The 22,873-nt window shown below is 37.6% G+C and overlaps 2 protein-coding genes across 5 annotated transcripts in view; both read left to right on the forward strand.

Annotated features, from left to right (window-relative positions):
* Positions 1-15,408, forward strand: part of LOC139969530 (retinoic acid receptor alpha-like) — a 55,602-nt gene extending 40,194 nt beyond the window's left edge. For all 3 annotated transcript variants that reach the window (XM_071974595.1, XM_071974594.1, XM_071974596.1), the window contains 4 exons: positions 512-694; positions 2,014-2,263; positions 3,850-4,138; positions 6,102-15,408. In XM_071974595.1, the coding sequence (XP_071830696.1) occupies positions 512-694; positions 2,014-2,263; positions 3,850-4,138; positions 6,102-6,264 (885 nt within the window). In that variant the 3' untranslated portion in view covers positions 6,265-15,408. The remainder of the gene's footprint in view (positions 1-511; positions 695-2,013; positions 2,264-3,849; positions 4,139-6,101) is intronic.
* Positions 15,409-16,134: 726 nt separating this feature from the next.
* The window catches only part of LOC139969526 (uncharacterized), a 28,478-nt gene continuing 21,739 nt past the window's right edge, over positions 16,135-22,873 (forward strand). The window contains exons 1-4 of one of the 2 annotated variants that reach the window (XM_071974580.1): positions 16,135-16,496; positions 18,458-18,564; positions 19,189-19,372; positions 20,201-20,358. In XM_071974580.1, the coding sequence (XP_071830681.1) occupies positions 16,254-16,496; positions 18,458-18,564; positions 19,189-19,372; positions 20,201-20,358 (692 nt within the window). In that variant the 5' untranslated portion in view covers positions 16,135-16,253. The remainder of the gene's footprint in view (positions 16,497-18,457; positions 18,565-19,188; positions 19,373-20,200; positions 20,359-22,873) is intronic. The other variant, XM_071974581.1, reaches the window with a different exon arrangement.

The following is a 22,873-nucleotide window of genomic DNA, read 5'->3' on the forward strand; positions in this document are numbered from 1 at the left end:
TTGCAATACAAATGCAATCATATTTAATCTGAAGCTAGAAGGTAAGAGTCTTTTATGATTGGTCGACGAATATGCAAATAAGAAAATGAAGTAGTTTGATTGGTGGAAATGAATATGTGATTGCTAGGAGAAGATTTTACTTAGTAGTGGGTAGTCTAGTGATGCGGAGGACGTAAAGTTAAGAGCTTTGGTGCTTCTGTAAGGTTAACAAATACACTATAAATCACGACCAGGTGACCCACGAATGTTTCGTAAAATCAACTGTTTGACGTGTCTCATTGTCATGCCCACCGAACATGATGGTTAACCCAAACTGAAATCAGAGTTGACCATACAATAAACACTGAATTGTATTCTGTTCCTACAGACCTGACCAACTATCACAAACTAAATACCTAGTTTTGTATAAGAAATGACTTTTAGTCATTGGCTGTTTTGAATTTACATTCATATCGATAAGTCGGCAAATTCTAATTTTTGGATTTTTAATATTTTTCTTCTGTGATTACAGCAATCTTATCAAGAGACAAACATCTTCCCATCTCCAAATATTCCCCTTGACGATTTGTCAGAAGAACAGAGGAACAACCCCAAAGTTGTGGCCTGGAAGCAATTTTTAGAGGCACAGATGCCAGGAGCTAAGAAAGTTGTTGAGTTTTCAAAGTGCCTACCAGGATTTGTAAGCTTTCGACAGGTGAGTGAGTTTTCTTCAAAAGTTAATGACTCAAATGGTGATAAATTCATTCATATCAGGGATTGGTTTCTCAAAGTGCTTTCTCATGTCGTTAAATTTTTGGCAAGTTTTAGTCAAAGTGGGTCAGTCAAGTCGATACTTTATCTAGAGTTTATATTTCACACCCAAATCATGTTATTTTCCCATGGGGAGCTTGTCCTGTATTAAGTTTAACACTCTTTGATGTTCTGGGCATAACTTTTGACCTAAAGAAACCTCGACCAGAAATAACCACCGAGAAGTTTGTTCACTTTTAGCTTGGGATAATACAGAGAGAGTACTGATGCCCTTATATAGTTATAATGGTTTTAAGACACTTTAAGACCCCCCTTTAAGACCCCCTCTTCTTGGATTCCATAATGTATAAAACTTCATAATTTAAAACGCTAAATTGTCACTGTGCACTCTTTTTATATGTCCTGCTTTGTTTATTTGTTCTTGCCCTTTTGTAACTTTTTAGTTTATTTGTATTTGTATAATACTGTTTGTATGCGAGCATTTCACTTACCCTTTGTGGGGGTTAATAAAGTTTATCTTATCTGATCGTAATCTCAACTGCCTCTCTCTGCAGCAGTGTGTATAAAAATGGCGATGTGCGAGGTGTACTTGTAAATATAGTTGAGTGTGCCCAATTATGGCTGCAACCTATCGTATGTTCCCCACTGGGATGTGTAGATGTGGTGAAACTGTGAGTGCTGTTTGATTGGTTCATGCTTGGGGGTGTGTGTGAATGTCTATCTATCTTTCTATCAATCTATAATAATAATAACAAAGATGGATAATGGGCACGTACCCACCCAGAAATGGGCGCTCAAACCGCTAAAACCAATTTACTCCTACAAAATTAATGTAAAGTGTCTATGAAGGCTTGAGTTTTAAGCTTCTTTTTCAAGGAGGAGGAGAAAGTCTTAGCCGTCTTGATTTCAAGTGGTTATGTATTCCACAAGCGCGGTGCAGCGATTGAAAAAGATCTATCCCCTCCCTCACCCCTCCCCCATTACTCACCAAAGAATAACTATTATGTTCAGGCATGAGCTGAGCTTTTTCCGCGAATTCGCGAATATCCGTGATTTCTTTTCTACCTCTGGGACAAAAACTATTATCCTAACACACTGCATATATTATCCTAACACACTGCATATGCAAACTGGAGCTTACACCGCAATTTTTGCAAAGTTGATTTTTTTTTAACCCCAGGCTTATCCCTGTATGTTACATTGTGAAATGCCAGGCAAAATTGGAAACTTGCTGTTAATGACTTTATTCTTTACCCTTTGCAGGAAGATCAGATCACTCTCCTGAAGAGTGGGTTTTTCGAGGCGTGGATCATCCTCATCTCCAGGGTGCTCTCCCCTCAGGATCGTACCATGATCTTAGAGGACGATCAGTTCTTCAGCAGGCAGCAGATCAACGACATGGACGTCCCCGACTTCTGGAATCGGGTCTTCGAACTAGCCGATGTCCTGAATAAGATGGATTTAGGCGACATGGAGATAGCTCATCTCATGGCGGTTACTATAGTAACTGGAGGTATGTAATTTTTTATTTATTAACAATTTATTTATTATTTGTTTCATCACAGAGTATAACAAGGTGAACAAGACAATAAAACTGCAAATAAGTAAAAAATGTGAAAGGAAGTAAACTAAGAAACCCTTTTGGGCTTAATTGAATAGAGTACTCCAATCAAAGAAAATAGATAACCTTAACACCTATAAAAGAACTACCCCCCCAAAAAAAAATTACCTTAACATATATAAGACCTATAACACTACCCCCCCATCACCAACTCCAACCCAATTACCATATTTTATTAGTGAAGATTTTGTTTTTTTCATTGTGTGTTTTTGTAGTTAACAAGGTTTTCTGGAGTTGAAAGTTGATATAAATCTCTCCTTGGTGGTATCTATTTTTGCTTATACGCCCAATGAAAGTGTCCTTACGTATATGTCTCTTAATGTGTCCCACTTCACGTTCGTGGCTCTCCCTCCCTTTGTACTCTCATGAGACAACTTAAAAAATTTCTGTTTGATTCCTAGTTTCTTTTTTCCCCCTTGGTTTCCTTGGTCTCTTTCCTACTATGTAAAGTGCTTTGAAACGCTGTATTAAGCGCTATATAAATGTAATTTATGATGATTATTATTAGAGGGGATTATTATTTAGGAGGGTTGTGGTCAAGTGGTTAAGGCAGTGGACTTGTGATCTAAGGATTACAGGTTCGAGCCCTGGCCAGATCATTGCGTTGTGTCCTTGGGCAAGGCGCTTTATCTCCATTGCCTCTCTTCACCCAGGTGTATAAATGGGGACCTGCGAGGTAACTTGTAAATATAGTTGCGTGCGCCGGTTTGTGGCTGCACCCTATGGGAAGTCCCCTGGGGGAAATGTGGTTGTGGTGTACTGTGGTGCCCCAGGAGAGATTGATTGAATTGTGCACACTTTGGTGTGTGGGTGTGACAAGTTACCAATGACCAGGGGTTAAGTTGTAAAGTCGTGTGAGGAGGCATTAGCCTCATACAAGACTGTAAACCTTCAACTTTAACTTTAGATTGTTTCGGTGTCAGTTAGCCTCTGAGGACAATCCTTTTAAGGAATCATCACGTCAGGCCGACTAATTTATACATATTTACCTACACAGGCTTCTTGCATAAGATAAGCTGCATCATCAAACATTATTAATCAGTATTCATAGAGCTCTGATATCGTGAACACTTCAGAAGCGCCTTGAAAGAGAAAGGAAAAGCAGTTTGCTAACAGTTTTGCCTTTCTTTGAGTTATAAATAAACTTGAACTTTGCTTTTGGTGCCACACAGCTTTGGAATAAATTACCTGAATCAATCGAAGCTCTCTCATTCTCTAATGTCCTTCAAATCAACTCTGAAGACTCATCTGTTTCTTATTCTTCGTCTGTTACTTGCCTTGCCCAACGCACTGTTGCTTCACCGCGCCACAAGCACCTATTTGACGGGTGCATTATAAACATTCATTAATACTATGATCATTTTTCAACAGGTTTAATATAATTTTGAACAACAATATTTATATTCAGATTGTAAAAGCTCATGATGTCAAACTGCAATTTTTATCTATATATTATATTATTATTATTTTTTTTTTAGATCGTTCTGGTCTACTTAACAAAACTCAAACGGGCAATATGCAGGAGAAACTTATGGAGTGCCTGAGGCGAGAAATCATGAGACAGAATGCGCAGAATAGCCGACTGGTCGCCAAACTGGTGATGCTTTTACCGACGCTCGTCTCCATCTCGATGATGAACTCTGAGAATCTGTTGATGCTGCAGAAGGAGTACCCCGAGTTAGTTCTTCCATCTCTTCTCATCGAGCTCAACGATCTCAACTGCAACGACTCTTCCAGGTCATTGATGGAGGAAACTGGTCTTTACGGGTAAGAGATAAAAGGAGCGAAAAAAAGTTAAAAGAAAAATTGGAATCGGGCCAAAATTCCTTTTAGTAAAAGCATGTAATCAGATGGCTCTTAATTTGCTGTGAATCTAGGATACTGCTCGCTGGTTTGCTGCAGGCGTAGATACTTACTAATCCAAGCGGACATTATACCAAGCTTGAACTGCTCGACAAATTATGCTCGGATTCACTTGAATCAACAATAACAGTGCTAATGAGGACAGGTTTTCTAGCAATATGTCGATGCTTGTTAATACTGAAATCCGGTGCTGTGGATGAAGGCTGTGGCATTTGAAGCAAAGAGGCTTAGCAATCTGTAGGTTCCGGGTTCGATACCCGGCCGGGTCATAGTTAGGTGGGTTTTTTATCCAAGAGCAATCTACGGTTTTCCCATCTGAAATGACTGTCTAAATTGTAATCCATAAAGCCCTTGAGGGTTTCTCCCACATTTTGTGGTCGCTTAAGCGTCGTAAAAATAACTGCTGATTAATACCAAAATCCATATTTAGTGGATAGTCGAGAGGAATTACTTCTTTTTGACCAGATGAAAGAGGAACACGTTCCAAGCATCCTGATGAAATTTTGAATCCAATTTCTAGGTGGCGTTATCTAGATATCGATAATTTGAAATTGTCATAGTTTGTCAACATAAGTGAACTTGAAGCAAAACAGGTGTTATGCCATGGTCTCACACTGACAGCAAAATGTTCTGTTTTTCTATTAAATGGTTCTGAATTTTTATTCGATAGGTTTCCAACTTAACCTTAAGCGGACGTGAAGTTACTGAGATGCATCCCAATGTCGAAGTAAAAATTGTAATTAAATGGTTGAAAGTTTTTCTTTTGTATGTGTGCTTATTTCTATGACCATAACCTTATACCTTCTGTGGAGTTGAAGTCAACAGAATTCATAGTATCAAACCCCTGTAAACATGATAAAACTCAAATAAAAGGTCAAGTTTAGAATGAAATGGATGTTTCATTCTACATATGAGTGGTAGAATCTTGCTGATCACTTGAAGTTAACTCTGGTCAAAACTAGAAAAGAAAAAAGATTCTTGTCTTCATTGTTACATTAAATATATATGACGTACAATGTGTGGCAGAAAATCACTAATCGCGAATTCGCGGAATATCACCTCTCAATTTCCGTGAATTTCTAACAACAACGTATCATTTCATCCGACGTTTGCATGTTTTTCATTACATATGGATATCCAACCTGCATGGGGACAAAAACTAATATACTAACACACTGTAGCATATGCAAACTGCTCCTTAAAGATACAAGCATATACCTCAATTTTTGCAAAGTTCCGTTATTTTTTTTTTTTTACCCCAGGCTCATCCCTGTTTTTAGTTTACTATTTAATGCTATTGAATTCTTGTACTGCCTCAGAGGAATTGATCTAATGATCCGTGTGCTAGACTGTTTCGCAGGTCTGATAGCCTTCTGATGTTTACAGCCTACATACAGCGATGTGGTGTAGAACAGTTTAACTTAAAGGGTGTGAAGACTCTCCCCAAACCGCGTACGGCCATCTGAAAAAATTAACTTTCTGTTGCTTGCAAGTGACGTTTTGTTAGTGTCGCTACAAAATGCAGACAGTAATGAAACGTGAACCTTGTTATCTTTAGCTGGACCTGCGATGTCCATCGCTATATCGTTTGTATACTGTGCTGTGGGTATTGACCGCAGATGTATGTACTGACTGTACACTAGTGTCTAATTACCGACGGTAGCAAGCTGTGTGTGTACTTTCTGGGGTTGATGGTGGTGTCTAACACTTCTGTTACACCTCTTTCAAAACTAGGTCAAATTACCGGCAATAGACGTTTCTTTTTGCGCAAGTCTTCACACCCTTTAAGCTTACGGTCATGTACTATTACAAGGCACTTTGCTGTGAAATCTGTAGTACATATTTTTTATTTTTTTCATTCTTACAGATTGAATGACATCAGCTCAAAACTTCCCCTGCCAAGGATCCTAGAAGAAGGAGGTTTATTTCGACCCCCTAAAGCCATCGCGGAGGTTCCCACGCAGATTACTTTCATGTCGCAAGATTATGAAGACGAGGATATCACCAATCTCGATCTCTCTCCCAGGTAGCACCGGGGAGGACCGTTAGGATTGAGAAACCGAGATGCCTTAATAAAAACTTTGGTGCAAAGAGTTTTGCGCACACATCCTGTATTAAGGGGTAGACTCACTGACGTTATTGCCGATGGTGGGATTCACAGCTGATCTATGAATATGCAATAGAATGTTAATTATGGTAATGAGACGTGTCGATCGGTTTTAAAATACCAGGCCTAGTTTTTTATTCGTGAAAGGGTATCCACAGACCATGTTCCTATCAATTGGGTAACCAGTGGTCATCGCTCTTTTCGCTGTGGGCGATGGTCCTCAAGAACCGAAGTTTGGATTACTTATACTGCAATGGTCAGTTGTCTTACTGTCAACCTAAAAATCTGCCGTAAATTACAAAATAGCTGATCTCTGATAAATTGTGACAGTTGAAGCGACTCAAATGTCTAAGCGTTGCACTCATACGCAGGTGATGAGAACAGAGCGTGGTCCCTTCATCCTTCTCAATCTTTTAATATTGTCTGCGTGAACGTTGTCAAGTTCCTCCATTTTTACATGATCCATGGTGTGGAACAAATGGATTCTTTCATTTGGTGGAGAATGTACAAGTTATTTTGTTATTTCCATTCATGTGAGCTGCAATTTTATTACAAAATGTTTTGGCACAAATAATAACCAGAGAGAATTATCCTTGGAGCAAGTGAACCTCGATGCTCTACGTGAAGGATTTGGATACGGCAAACGTTGAGGGAAGTGTAGGAGAGATTGAGTTTAGGAGGAGATTAAGACTGATGCCTGTAATAAAATCTCGGAGAGAGGAAAGCCGAGGAGAGATCACCGAGATGCTTTAAGTTGAAGCCTTGGATGCGGCTCACGCATTTTGGGAAGTAGAGGAAAGAAAGATCGCAGGTAGAGATACAGTTTGAATGCTTTAAGTAAAGGACATGGATACAGCTAGCGAGGGATGGAGAAAGGTGAGAAACGGTACATTGATTACGAGAGGAGATAAAGATTGGATGCTTGTAGTCTGGGCTTGGTTGCCAAAAAGGAATTTCAGAAGAGAGATTGCAGAACCAGAATGCTTCTAGGTGAGGAGGAGTGGGGTGCAGTCTTCACATGTTGCTGTGGTGGGGTCCATGTTAGAGGGTTCATGAATCATGGAATTGGAAGAATCTGTAGTAAATTTGTACTTGAAGAAAATGGAATCTTTCATATAGCTGCTTTCATGGAAGAATTGTGTAATCAAGAGTTGATGTCGATGTAGTATATGCAACATTTTTTGCGGCTAGAGTGATATGGTCTTAATAAATGAAACGTGATTGTTATTAAAAAGTTTTACTCTACTTCAGACAAACCGATGGTCTCAACCGAATAAAATGATTGTTACCAAAGGGAATAAAGAAACATTAAGGGAAAAGTAGTCGCTTTGAGTGGAGGAGAATCTTCTTTAAAGATTAGCAATTTCAATTAATAACAAAGTAAACAGTTTTCTATAGAGGAAGATCTTTTCAAGAAACAAAAAGTTCAGTGGTTTAATTTTTCTAAAAATGTTGCCCCCCAAAAGAGAAGAAAAATTAAGAAAAATGAATTATTTGCTGGAGGTAAGATATGTATTTGCTCAAGGTTGTCTGAATCATCCTAATATGCTCAAAAAGACATTATTCTGGCCCAGGGTCTATATTCATTTTATTCGGCCTTACAAAAGTTTGCTACATTCGTGATACAATATATTATCCCTCGTGGATATGATATTTACGCAGAAAGCTGATGGAAATGAAACCAAGCATTTCATGTTATTTTGGATGTTTGTCTTATGCTTAAGTTTTGGCAAAAACAATGTATGAAATTCTACTGCTGTGCCCAGCAGGTTCACAGTGATATCTAAATGTTGTTTTGGTTGGTTTCTGTAACATCATGGGAGGGGGTGGGGATGGAGGTAATGAAGGGAGAAAAGAGTCACTTAGAGGGACGAATATTCCCTTCCTTGTCACTTGTTGATAATTTAGCACCTCCATTTCTAAACAAATAATTTTCAGATGCTGCTGGCATCCTGTATTTTAGTGTGCTTATCTTAACAGTCAAAACAAAATCCAAACAGATCGAGCTACAGCTATGCTTCACTGTTATGGTTTACTTAACTGGCATTAAACACTGTTCAAAAAAGAAAATGAATAAACACTAAGCTGCATGGGGAAGGGGGAAGCATCACCCCCCCCCATAGAATCCAGGTTTGCATTAACATATTTTGTACAGTGTTACTACTGCGACCTCGGCTTGCAAAAAGACGAAACGAGTCGTACTTATAGTTTTCGTGAAATATATTTGAACGAAAAAAAAACTGTCACACTGCTTGGCATAGCGAACACGAGCCGACACAGGGTCAAGTTAGTCTTACAGTAAGTTTCCAGTAGTTCTGTGTAAATCATAGAAGTTAAGGTAATAGCTAAAGTGGTTCTTTGAATATAATAATACCACATACAGTTAATTCCAGAAATTAAATGGTCTCTGTAGTGATCACCACCAACGAAGGTCGTAATAGCTTATATTCGGTAGGCTAGCACTCGGAAACTTATTATCTTGAGGTCTCTGGTTTTTCGTCCTTTTCTAGCCGATGATGTCTTGACACTTTAAAACGTCAATAAATTTCTGTATGATACTTTTTTGGCCAGCCCGACCTTGAAAATTCTCCACTGCCTCTCGAGTGTTTCCCTTACGGTCAGTTAACGTAAATCTCACAAATTGTTTTTTTTTTTATCATTAGAAGTGGATTCTATTGTAATCATCGACATTTCACGAAGCAGAAGTTTTAAATTTGTCTTTTTTTATTTTACGTTGATTCAGATATAACATTGTTTTCATTCTCAGGGTATTTTTTCCAATCCGTTTTAAATCACTTTCCATCATTTCTTTCATCTTTCATATCACATCTCTTTCTGTGCATTTGTAAACTTGGGCATTGCGGGTGAAAAAATTGCAGCAAAAAGAAAAAAAGAAAAGAAAAAGGAGAAAAAAAAAAATAAACCCTGTTATATTCTGGATGAGAAACATAATAACTTCAAAGTACAATGAGTTATATGACCTATCAAGAGTATTTCACCAGCCGTGTCCTCTCTGTGAAAGCCAAATGTTGTCTTCTGTAAATTACGCCAAACTGGAAAGTGTCTTTTGGACGTATCGTGCGATTTCTTAACAAGAGTGATGGAGCCAGTTTATATTAAAAAATCAATCCCTCATCCCTTTACTGTGTACGATTCGTTCACCATCATATTCAGCTTAAACAATGCATTCTAGATTCTGTCCATTTAAAGTCAAAGTTCTGTCTTATGAATTTTACCAAAGAGTATTATTATAGATACATTACTTTTTATCGTTCCTTATGTCAGCCAAAAACAAACAAAAAGTCCCAATAAAAAAAAGGGAAAAAATTAATAAAAAAAAAAATCAGAAAAACTTGCAGAAAGTTGTATTTTTCACTCTGTAAAACATCAGAGATCAAAATTAAGTTAGATCTGTAAATTATTCAGCAAAGTGTCCCTTCCACTCCACTCAGACCGAACGGAAGACGTTTGTCGACCGGTACCTTGACCGTACTTGGAAGGATTCTGCAAGGATAGCAGATCATCATCGTAAATTTGTTTCAGTAGTAACTATATCAAAGACGTCAGACGCATGTTACGGGTAAAAAATTTTCTTGACATGGATTTCAATGATACAATGCAACAGATCTATATTCCTTGAACAATGATGGTAGATATATACAAAATTTGTAAACCTTTTTGTCCGCTCAAATGTAGCGTTCAAAACGTTTAAAATTATGTAAAGGATAATCTAATTCTCGTTGCTGTTTAGAACTTTGACTGCCTTAAAAGTGATGATGCTGTAAGACTTTACTCTTTCATATGTTTTCTGAAGCTGTTAAATCTGATTTTGAATATGTAGATGCAGTGTTATTTAAATGCTGTGAATGAAATGAATATACGACGCTTGCCTTCGTTCTTATCATGAATATTCAGTAACTGAAGTGAGTACTCACAGAAATTAACCACACCCTCTCGATGTCCATAGCAAATGTTCCTGTCTTGTAAATGATATGTGTATAGGAGAAAGTGTGGTGTTATGTTCATGGAAATGCACTTAATATCAGATATATCCATACAATTGTATGGATATTTCCATACAATTAAACTTAACTGATGTGGGAATAAGGTTGAATATCACACGTTGAACATTTTGTCTGGTCATGGATATGTATCCTACAATGGATATTTCCTTAATTTTATGCCCCTTTTAAGTGTGATAATATACTCAAGGTGCTGTGTAAGGCTATGAACATTCGGTTTCCTTGGTATAAATCATCTCATTATCACAGGATAAATTTTAAGGAAATATATTTTATGGAAAGTGCATATCCATGAAGATAAAGAACATTTTCTACGTATAAATCCTTCACAAACCAGACCATTTTCACGTGGACATATCCTAGGGTTGGTGTTTACCTTTATTTCTATTCATGAATATACAGTACCTGGAATGAATATGCATTTAACGCTACACCCAATTATCCCCATTGTTGTTCACAAATATCCATAAATGGTCTTGTTTGTCAATGATATTTGCAAAAGACCATAAGCCACTGAATGCTGTGTAAAAGCTATGAATATTCAGTTATACCTTCATTTATATCATGAATATTCAAAGGGCATGCATTCATTGTTTCTGTACAAGGGGCATTTTGGGCTAAGATCAAGATCATCTCTAATGTTACAGTCTCGATGTAAGAGGATCGGGGATGAGAGCAATTTCGAGTTGTTTGGTTTTTGTGCCCAGGGCCAGGCTCCATCTTGGGTGGACTTTTGTCAAAGGCACAGTTTTCTGCTATGAAAGTTGTAATGCTTCCTTTAAAAAGTAAAAAAACAATATGTTTCTATCAATGTGTGACACCAATGAACATCTACTTTTTTTTGTGAATGATCATGTGGTTCAGCATATTTCACACTTCTTGATGCATTTTGGGGGCTTCTTTTTTTTTTGGCACCTGTGTCATTCTAATACTTACTCTGAATATTGGTACAATCTCACAATCATATTATTTTCAAGTATTTTCAAACTTCAATATTTTTCTTTCTCTCCCAGCCATTTTTTACCCTATCATGTATTAACTGTACTTGTTTAAAAACAAATTTCAAAATTTCAAATTTTTTGGAAAGTAAAAATAGAAAAGGGTCAACCTGTACTCTATTATTGCTGCAACAAAACTGGACTAGTCATGCTAATTCAGGTACACTGCCAAGAGATTTTAATATCAAATAACCCTAAAACAAAAACATCAAAATTAACATAAAAATTTGGTTATGAGTTAGGCAAGGTTTTTTTTGGCGGGGTTGTCTACAGAATGTGTTCATAAGGTTTATAGTATCCAGTCCACAGAATGCTCTATATGGACAGAAAACAAGAAAAATGATTGTCACAATAAAATTTTCTTCATCTTAAGCAAATCTTGCTGCAACTTAAAAATTAACGACATAGGGTCCGAAAAAGGAACTGTCATATTTTTATAAACTTGAACCCTTTAATAAAATAAAACAAACGTGATTTTGCATAAATTTGTATGGGTTACCTTTTGAATTATTCATGATCGACTCAGGTATGGTGAATATTCATCATAGTGAATCAAGGAGAAATGATGCTACTTTACATGTCAGTACGAATCACTTACATGTAATCACTGATCCATAAAGGATTAAGAATATTTAGTGGACTCTTCCACATTTCATTTACAAGTGGTATTTTTTTTTTTTCTTTTCTGCAAGTTTCTCTAAGTGGCCCTCCTGCTCAGGGATTGATTAACAGTAAGTAAGACATGACAACTTTGAGTAACTTAAAGTAATTCTAGTGAATATAAAAGCAATCACAACTTCTTTATTTTTCAATATTTTGGTAATTTGGTATATTTTCCAGTATTTTATAAGCTGACAAAACGAACCTATTGGTGTTCTGTTACTATAATGTCTTACCCTTTTATTACATGAAACACGAACTGGAGACCCTTTTCTGGGCAAGTTGTATTTTGTTACTTTATACCAATGGGGTCGATCTGGATATAACCTGTGTAAGAGATATGTTTACTGTTTGAGAAACCTTATTGTGTTTCTGGATTTTTAAGGATGGAATTTAGACGTCCTACTGGTTCAGTGCCTGATTTCTAAGTTAAAATGTTCGGATGATTTTTTCTTATCTTTTTGTTGTTGTTGTGGAAAGTGATCTGAGGTATGTAAGTGAAAATAATTTAAAAAACGATGATAATAAATTGCTCAAAGACATGTAAGCTTGTTGATTCAGTTTAAGCATTTAACAGTAATTCAAATATTGAGCCATAGTATTTAAGTTGCATGATCATTTGACTGTCGTAACACAAGCAAAGGTAATTAAAGGTGTCAATTTCAAAATTCAGATGCCACTACAGTTGTGTGACCTGCCATGTCTCAGACGACCTCCGACCTCAACATTGTGCCTCATTCACTTAACGACATGTTTATCATTCATTCATGTAGATAATGAATTGATGAGCTCTTCCATGACATTCAGAAGAATTTAAAAAAAAAACGTATCAAATTTTGGCACATGTGACTTCTTTTACGATCTGTGTAGGCCACTAGTTTATTGCTTGGGTCTGATGCATGCGGTGAGGAAGTTATTTTTTTTTTTTTTTTTTTTTTCATTTTAACAATATTTGTAAATATTATTAATGTAAAGTTGAATATAAAAAAGTCTATATATTTTATCCTTCCAAGGTGCTTTAAAGAGAGAGAGACAGAGATGGGTTTTGGAAAAACCGGTTCTTACTTCAAACACAGCCAAACAATGCAACACTATTGATAGTAAAAACTATTTTAAAATTTTCATGTTTACAATGGCTTTAAAAGCAAAATAAAATTATATGAGAGATAGATTTTAGAGGATTTCTGTAGCATTATATTGTCATTAGAATTTAAGTTTTTGTTTTTAAACGATATCTGTCATTGAAACTTGGGAGTTGTAACAACCATATTTTTATTTCTTTTTTGGGGGGGGGGCAGGGGGGAGGGGGATGGTAAGCTTTGATTTATATCACAACAACAACAGATTTTTAAAGTTGAGTTTGTGACAGAATTGATAATCGAAGCTTTATTACAGAGTTCTCTTCAGTCCTGCTTTTGTTAGAAAAGTCTGACAAGGTTTGGGGGGGGGGGGGGGTAAGTGGTGTTATGAAGTTTCACTTTGATTTCTAGTTGACATGATTGGAATACATATATGTATGAGTGGTGGGTGGGGGGGGGGAATAAACTAAGGAACAGAACAGGGAAGGAGTCAGGAGAAGGTTAAAGAAAACTTTAAGCTGTTACTGAAATGTTATTGGTAACCTTTCATCACCAACAATTACACCAGGAATGATCAAATTATGCCAAGAAAAAAAAGAGAAAAAAATTCCTTGGTTTGCCAATGAAAACATAAGGCATTGCACTAAGAATATGTGTGTGACACAAAATTCTCAGTTAGTGCATTAAATGGGAGAAGAAAGAGTGGCTGTGGTTAAACCACATACATACCTTCGATCCCTTAGATTTGAAGGGTGTTAACATCCAATTATGTGTAAATATTGCATGATGTCACATTCAGACAATTTTGACAAATTTACAACCTATTGGTAAAAATATGACAATTATAAGTTTAGAACTTTTGAAGAATGTGTGAGTAGAAGTTAAAACCATTTATCAAACTTTCAATCCTTTGCAATTTGTGTTCTTTTAATGATTATTTTTTGGTCTTTTTAAGGTTTTGAAATCATTCTGCAGGGTGCCTTTAATTAGCGATTTAAAAATACTGAAGTTCATTTACTTGAATGAGGCAAGTGCTAAAATAGGATTGCAAAAAGAAGAGGTAGTGGGAGGGGGTGGGAGGGAGAAAGAGAGTTATAACAGTAATTTCATCTCTAACCTCTTTTTTTGTTGTGAATTTGGAATTAAAATTTTTCTATTTTTTGAACAAGATAGAGTTATACCATAAAAATTCATAGAATCAGTAAGTGTTAACATTCCATTTGATTTGTTGAACAGTATTTTTTTTTTTATAGATTTGAACACTCTGCTCATATCTGTCATACATAAATGATATATATCCATTGGGGTTCTATGCTCATTGCTCTGTTGCTTCTTAAAGATGGCCAGACATTTCGCAAGGGAGCCATATACTTTTAAAATGTGTTTGATATATTTCTTTTTAATTTAGTTCAAAATAATAATGGCAAACAGACAGGGACAGTGAACTAAGGGGGGGGGGAGGGGGGTTGGGAAAGGGGGGGTTATGGAAAAGGGTGGATGAGAAACATAAGAGAGTACTCAGAATTAATACTTACCCATGTCTCTTTAACTTTTCTTGATGGTAATTTCATTATTCATGTAGTCAACAGTTTTATCCCAGTTACCTTATTTGCATCTTATTAAAAAAAAAATTAGCATTTCATAACAGATGATTTCTAGTTGAACATCATGAAAGGTTATCATTAAAATCATTAAGTATCATTAAGAGGGATGAATATTCCTAAACCCTGTCAACTTATCTCAGTACAGAGACAATTTAGATGTTTTAATTCTGCTCTCGTAAGTCTGTGTTGAACGTTGTCGTGGATCATATCCACATACCTGACTGAAGTTAGCAGCCACTAACAGCACATATGTAAACAAATACACATTGCTTATTATAGAGGGCAGCAATGCTAATTAAGCACTAACTGTAACAATCATAGCTGATAAATGTCATAATCCAATAGTTTTGAACGTAACCCATTGGTTTGAGGTGTGTGGATTTATCAGTGTCCAATTTTGCGAAGGGTCACAGGATCAAGTCTTGCAAATTTCAATAGCTCAAAATTTGTTCGTGAGAGGATGTAAATATTTGTCACCATAGCAACATTTTTTAATGTTAATATACATATTAGTTTCATGATGTAAATAGTCCTAATTTGCTGAATAATAGCAGCTTCCATTCAAGTCCATATAGTTCTTCTTTCTTTTCATGTTTTTTTTTTCTTTCTTTTTCTTTTTGATTCAATCAGTTCACTACTTGCTTTCTGATGTAAAACTCATCTTCTCTTTTTATGAAATTTCAGAAGAAAAAGGAAAATTTAAATAGTTGTGTAAAATATTTTATCATTTGTTTGCGTGTCACTTGTGAGCAGAAGAATGAATGTGTGCATGATTGATGTTTAAAGAAACAATATAGTTGTGTTTTACAGAAGCTAAGATGATCCAGTCTTGGGGTGGGGCACAAACTTTGAGGGGTGGTGGGACATATGACTTCGATTTGAGCGAGAATACCACAAAATTACCACAAAACTTCCCAGCGAAAATTAATCATGTCTGCAGTCTGTCATTTCTCACCCACGTGCATGTACACTATAATTGCACTTGAATTTCAACAACAGAGTACTTCTGACTGATTTACTTTTCCAAGAAATGCACTTTAAAAGGGCACTTCTTGTAACAAGCCTGGACAGTAGCACTTTTTATTACCATAACAAAATTCAAAAAGGGGCAGTTGAGGGGCAAAAGGGGGCAGTCTTCACACAATTGACCCCTCCCCCTGTTCATTGCGCCCTGCATTGTGTTCATACTGTTAAGTGTCATTATGTATGTCCAATTTCCAGCCCGACCATCACATCGCGAAGTTTATACGCTTTTGTTATTACTGCAATTACCGAGCTTTATAGGGGAAGAAACAGTGTACCCGCATGTACGCGGGCTTAGTATCTTAGTGAAAATTGCGAGTGGAGCCCTCTAATCGTACCAAACTGCAACAGATTGACTAGAATTATTTGACCCTCGTCTTTAAGAAAAAAGCCCCTGTTATTTGTTACGTGATCCTCCCTCGAAATTGTTGATTTCGACAGTACATAATGTTGAAAATTTGACACGGTACCGTAAAACTCACGTCTTCTAGATTGGCCTAGATGCGCTTTTCATGTTGCGGTTGGCATGCTGAAGCTCCGATTGTCTATCCAGGCGATGCTAGTTAGCAGCCCCGACCAGAGTTCATTGCATTCTCCGTCTTGCAAGATACAAGCGGGGTCTCCTAAGAAAATGAATCCCAGCCCAAGCAGAGAAAAGGACCATGATGTCTCACTTTGTACCATCCGATCATGGTGGAAAGTGCCCGCGATTTCTCATTTCTGTTCACTGTTTCGAACGACTTTCAAGCTGCCAGACTTCGAAATCGAGGTATATTTGTTGCACTTCTCGTTTATGTAGCATGTGCAAATCCTACTGTAGGCTGCTGTGGTTTGTCATTGGATAATGACCAATGTCAATTACACCGGGTTCGGTGTATCCTAACTACAAAGATACCAAAAATAGTGCACAGAATGATTAACACTAGGCTCTGTGTACCTACTGTGTATAACGTCTTGAACAAATTTGAGTAAAGCAGATAGTTATGTTCAGGCACTAAGTTAGACTAGCGGAATGTCTGAGGTAATGCCATGTTTGGCTAATTAAAATTAATGATGAAAAAATGTTGATTTGTTGGATGTGCCAGGTTTACCATTTGTCAAATGCTAGGCTAGTTCACAGTAGCTTTCCTAGCCTAGGTCTAACTTAGGCCTAGGTACATGAAGCCTGACCTACACTAGGCCTGGGCCCAAAGTTAGCAAGCCGCTGAGGTTTTGGCCTAAGAACGCCATACTTACTAACTAAAAGCTGGGTTAGTGCTGTTACTGTATCAAAGCTCATGGTGGCATAAAAGTTAAAGTTGGTGTAATATTGCTCTTGAGTTGGACGGGTGTAACATTGTCATTTTCTACAGTACGGCACCCAGGAAAGAACTTCAAAGGATACAGGTGCTGATCCTGTGTGGGGGTGTACAATCCCAATTTTAAATCCCACAGAATTATTAGAGTATTTATTAGCACATCTTTGCATGTAGACTTAATTATAGACCTTATATTAGCCTAACTAAGCCTTATAATGCATCATTTCATCTCTAAAACTCTAGCTTTTGTTTTGCCTTGGAAGACCCACCACCCCCTTGATGGAAGTCAGCTTGAACAAGGATCACATGGCTACAATGCTATTTTTCAAAATCCTTTTATCCACCCTTGGTTTAAACCTAAAGGCCCGGTCACACTACAGCAATATTTTATCGGAATACTGTCCGATTTTTCCGATTTTAGGCCGAAGAGTGAGATTAGTGTGTAGTGAATGTAATGAATGCAGTGGAATATTCGAAATACCTACTCCAAATCCGAGGGGTTCTGGAACGGACTACATTCTGAAGTGACGTCACATCGAAAAACGATAAAAATCGGAAGAGAAATCGGATAGCTATCCGATAAAAGGAAACAGAGTCATTATCAAAAGTTAGGAGAGGGCTATTCCACATCGGAATGGCTCAACAGATAGCAAATCAGGTCCTTTATCACTGTGGCTAGAAGACCCGAACGAAAAACAGGCTGTTTCGATTCCTCCGGGAAAATCGGATAGTATTCCGATAAAAAATTGGTATAGTGTGACCGGGCCTTTACATAGAGAGGATGACAAAATCCTATGTATGTAAAGAAAATGAGTGGGATTCACAGAATTCCATTAGGAACACCATCAACATACACCCCAACCCCAAGATATTTGTAACATTTACATGATGAAAGTCAAGGTATCACTATCAGGCTTTCATGTAAAATAATGAAATGGTTTTCTCAGTTCATTGTTACTGCTGTATGAAGGGATTGACTTTCCATTCGAAGGCCTTGGACTGAAGTTGGTTTGAACACCCATGGCTAACCCTTCAAGTTAGTGCAAGAATAATCAAATTACAGTAGGAATGCAAGTATCTCCAGCTATAACTATAGTGATGTACAGTAGCATGTCAATTGATAAGTTAATTTATTGATTTTTCAAATATAACTGACATTTGTTGCAACTTTACATATTCAGCACATATACTGTACAGTAGTATGCTCATATCTGAAGAACATGACAGGTTATTATAAATGTTTTGTTTTCATGCATTTTTTGCATCTATCCATTGGTGTGATTTCTTAGCAACTTAACATTGTATTATTGAGCTAATATCTGCCCTCCCCCTCCCCACCCCCCTCTGGTTGGTGTTATTATGCATACTGTAGTACTGTACATTAGATATACACCATTCAGTGCTTGAGTTATGTTTTTTCTTGCCAATTCAGGAGCTAGAAGAGGCCTTATATCAGGATTCAGAAGCCTACAACAGCAGATTTGTGGTTGATCTCCTGACAGCTCTGCTAAAAGGATCGTTTGAAACTGAAGACATAGAGTATGCATTGCCTTGTTTTTATATATATTTTTTCACTTGTTACCATTTTCTGTTAAATTTTTTCTTGCCTTGTTGCTATTTACACAGTTGTAACAAATGGGAAGGGCAAAAGATGTGTTAAGATGTGGGCCGTTTGAGTGAACTTTCTTTACCTGTGGAGATGAACTCTGAGGAGTGTAACAATGGGAGACCTGTAATTAGCAATGGAGGTGGAAAAGGAAAGAAAGGGGAGTAGGAAGAAAAAGCTGTGAATGTGGAAAGAAAGATGAGAGAGGAAGGAGGGTGGGTGGGAGGGGGGGGGAGGGATGGAACTTGACCTGCTGTACCCCAACAATTTCACCAAAGTATTATCCTATAATGTTCAGATGGATTTTAAAATTGAACAAATATCCAAAAAGGGTTGGTTTATGACTGCAGAGTTTGGAGACAAAAGGAATTGTGCAACAACACAACCTGAAAGTGGGTCTTGTTGGATTGCAAAGCTATTTGTTATAAACACATTTTTGATTGGCTACCCATAGATGGTACAGTAGATGGGAAAGTACACGCGTTGAGTGGAGTTGCTAAATGGTGCTCACTCTGAACTGTTTTCTCTTTATTTCGTTTTAATTTTTTCTCTTTTAGCGACAGTAACTACAATGACTATTTGAGAGACATCTGTAACATTCACTGGGAGAAGGAGAACCGAGTGAATCCACTCAACAATGTAGACACTAGCTTCCAGTCCTTATCAACACTGATGAAGGTCGAGATCCTGTACACTCTCTGCGATTATAGATTAGACGCTAATGACGTCAGTATCTTGAAGGTACAGTATAGTGACTTGTGATCTAAGGATTACAGGTTCGAGCCCTGGCCAGATCATTGCGTTGTGTCCTTGGGCAAGGCGCTTTATCTCCATTGCCTCTCTTCACCCAGGTGTATAAATGGGGACCTGCGAGGTAACTTGTAATTATAGTTGCGTGCGCCGGTTTGTGGCTGCACCCTATGGGAAGTCCCCCGGGGGACACGTGGCTGTGGTGCACTGTGGTGCCCCAGGAGAGATTGACTGAATTGTGCACACTTTGGTGTGTGGGTGTGACAAGTTACCAATGACCAGGGGTAATAATCAGCGCCTTGAGCACCCTGTAGGGTGGATACGTGCGCATTATAAATCTCTGTTATTATTATTATTATTATTAGAATCCAGCCTGTACACTGTGTTACACAATAAGACATAAAGGGAGGTGCAGTAGGAACATTTGAGAGATATCATTGATTTTGCAATTTTTAGCCTCGGTGATAGGAAAGGAGAATTAACTTGGATCTACAAGTGTGATATGTAGTACTGGACTGTTAATATATATATAAGCTCTTTCAAGTGTCCAACATCTATCTTTGACTAAATGTTTTAACTATGCTTGACAAATATTCTACAACTACTGTATGTATCAGTGACAATCTGATTTCTACTATTCTTGACAATCACCCCTGACAACTTATGTAACAACTTTCCTTGACTAAAATGATTTTGACTACCCTTTACAACTGTCCAACCACTAATCCTTGACTCTTTCCCCCTCCTTCTCCCACCCCCCTGCCTCAATGTGTACTCCAATTAACTAGGTATCTCTATTACATTTTCTTCTTTTCAAAGGATTACGACGGAGAAACCCTGAGAGTTGAACGGTTGGGGGTAGACTCTAAGGGGGCGATCTACTGGTACTTCTACGGGACCCGTCTGTACCGGGAAGATATCCCACCGCCCCGTCCACCGAAGGCAAAACAAAAGAAGAGAAAGAAAAAGAAGAAAAGGTCAGGAAAGCCAAATGTTTTGTATTCTTTTTAGCTATTCATTGACTTTGTGTCACTGTGAAATGATCCATTTGATATTCAACTCGTAATTGGATGTCCATCCCCCCCCCCCAGGAGATCCATGTGGCAAACAGCCATTTGTTCGCCACTGAAAATCCTTGTAGTTAAACATTTAAACGCAGAAAACATCTTGTCTCACAAATTTAAGGTATGGGGCGCCCCAGAGGGCGCTGTACGCATAGGTTCTCTTTTTGCCCAATCTGTACTGTTAAACGATAATTCTCTGAATTAAGGATACACGATCACGGGAAAGAGCTTCCACGCCAGACGAACTTGCATTACCTATGCAGCTCCAGCGTTTCAGCAGAGGGCGCTGTCCGCATAGGTTCTCATTTTGCCCGATCTGTACTGTTAAACGATAATTCTCTGAATTAAGGATACACGATCACGGGAAAGAGCTTCCACGCCAGACGAACTTGCATTACCTATGCAGCTCCAACGTTTCAACAGAGGGCGCTGTCTGCATAGGTTCTCATTTTGCCCGATCTGTACTGTTAAACGATAATTCTCTGAATTAAGGATACACGATCACGGGAAAGAGCTTCCACGCCAGACGAACTTGCATTACCTACGCAGTGGATGATCGATGAGTTCTGGAGATTCACTGAATGAAAAACATGTTTCAGAAGAACACAACTTAAGGTGCATAATGCAGTTAATTCAACTAGAGACTTTGAAAATAGGTTTCAAAAGATTCCTTCTTCAATAAGTAAAACCTAAGTTGTATAGATTCTACTAGTGATCAACTCATGGTATCGCAACGATCTGTTGACTGCAGCTTGTCAAGTTTCGTGGAATTTGTTAGGAACTATATAACAGCGCCCTCTGTTGATATGACTACCCACGATTCAGTTCGATTAATTGATCAGCCAGTTTTGACAATTTTCTTTTTCTCTAAATTGTCCTCCCACATAATGCTTCAAAGCACTCGTATTGACAGTACAGACAGTTCCTAACCTTTATCTGATAGAAACATGATATTCGTACTGCCAGTACTGATAATACAAGTGCTCTGAAAGCGGGACATGACACTCCAGTATATAGACAAAATTGTCGCAACTGGGGTGCATTGATAGTAACGTAACCTGTTGTGTCAGGTAGGTTTGACATGGACTGGTTGTGGTATTTGGTAGACAGGTCAAAGGTTAAAGGTTAGACGTAGTCTTACATGTAGACAGACAAACATGTTAGGTTTCTAGCATGTTGTCTTTCTGTCTAGGCACAATGTACAACAAATTTGAACTGTGCAATGTTTTGACATGACATGGTATTTCATATAGGTTTAATGTATGTCTAGGTCATCATTGCTTTCTGTCAGCGTATCCCCTAGGGACAACAAAGAAAGTTCATGTGCTCCCAAAAATAGAGAATATCACCATTTATCCCGGACAGATCGTGGGGGAAGGGGAGGGGATATTGTTAGTGATAGTTTCGACAGCACGTATGATAAGTGAGTGAGATGTTGATGAATTAGATTGACTTTCACAGAGCCCTATTCAAAGTGTGTTCATGTATCCCCCTCCCCTCCCCTTGGTGTATATGAACCGTAACTTGAGAAAGAATCAGCTGTTGCTGCATCAGTTGTTTGTTGGAGAGAAGAAGCCATTGACATGCATCTGAAATATGTATACAGAATTCGTTGGTTGAACCAAAACATTAACTGAAATTGCTCATTCCAATAAACGATGGTCCAATTTTTTGACACATTTTTTTTGGGAGTCCCTGATGCCCATAAAGTACAGTCAATATGGTAGATGGATCCTAAAGTTGCAGGGTTCTCAAAACATGAACAAATTTTCATGAAGGTCATGGCCACTACCATTAAAAAGTGAAATGTCTGTTGTGCTTGAAATTAGCTTAAAAATTCAACGCATAAAGTCTGTGTTGCTAACTTACGTAAAGTGTAATACGACCGATTTGTCAATCATGCCGAATAATGTCCAAATGACTCACAGTGTAATAGCCAATATTGAAGCAGTGTTATTGACATTTGACCCGTAAGTTTATGGAATGACCTGGTTGTCGGGGCGGTTATTTATGGTTTTCTGGCAGTGAGTTGCATGATTGTGGCAAGATATTGTTAGTTGAAGAAATATGACCTGTACTAGGCAAAAGCTTTAAAATAAAAAAAGTAAGAAATGAAAAGTAAGACAATAAAGACAGAAATATGAATTTAATAAATGTCTGACCTGGCTCACATTGAAATGTCGATATTGAAGCAACATTGACCCTTAATTTATGAAATGAAATGATGCTCCTTCTATATTGAGAAGGGTCAAGGGTCATTTGCATACAGTTTCTGACAGAGATGATTGGGGCTAGATTTTGTTAGCTGTGTACATAGAGAAGTCTACTGTGGGCGAACCAAATCAAAACCAGAAATAGATAAATTAACGAGCAAATTTCAAGACAGGTATAATTACGACAAAAAACAAACAATTTAGTTGTGGAAAGT

This window comes from Apostichopus japonicus, chromosome 7 (genome assembly GCF_037975245.1).
Source record: "Apostichopus japonicus isolate 1M-3 chromosome 7, ASM3797524v1, whole genome shotgun sequence".
NCBI lineage: Eukaryota > Metazoa > Echinodermata > Holothuroidea > Aspidochirotida > Stichopodidae > Apostichopus > Apostichopus japonicus.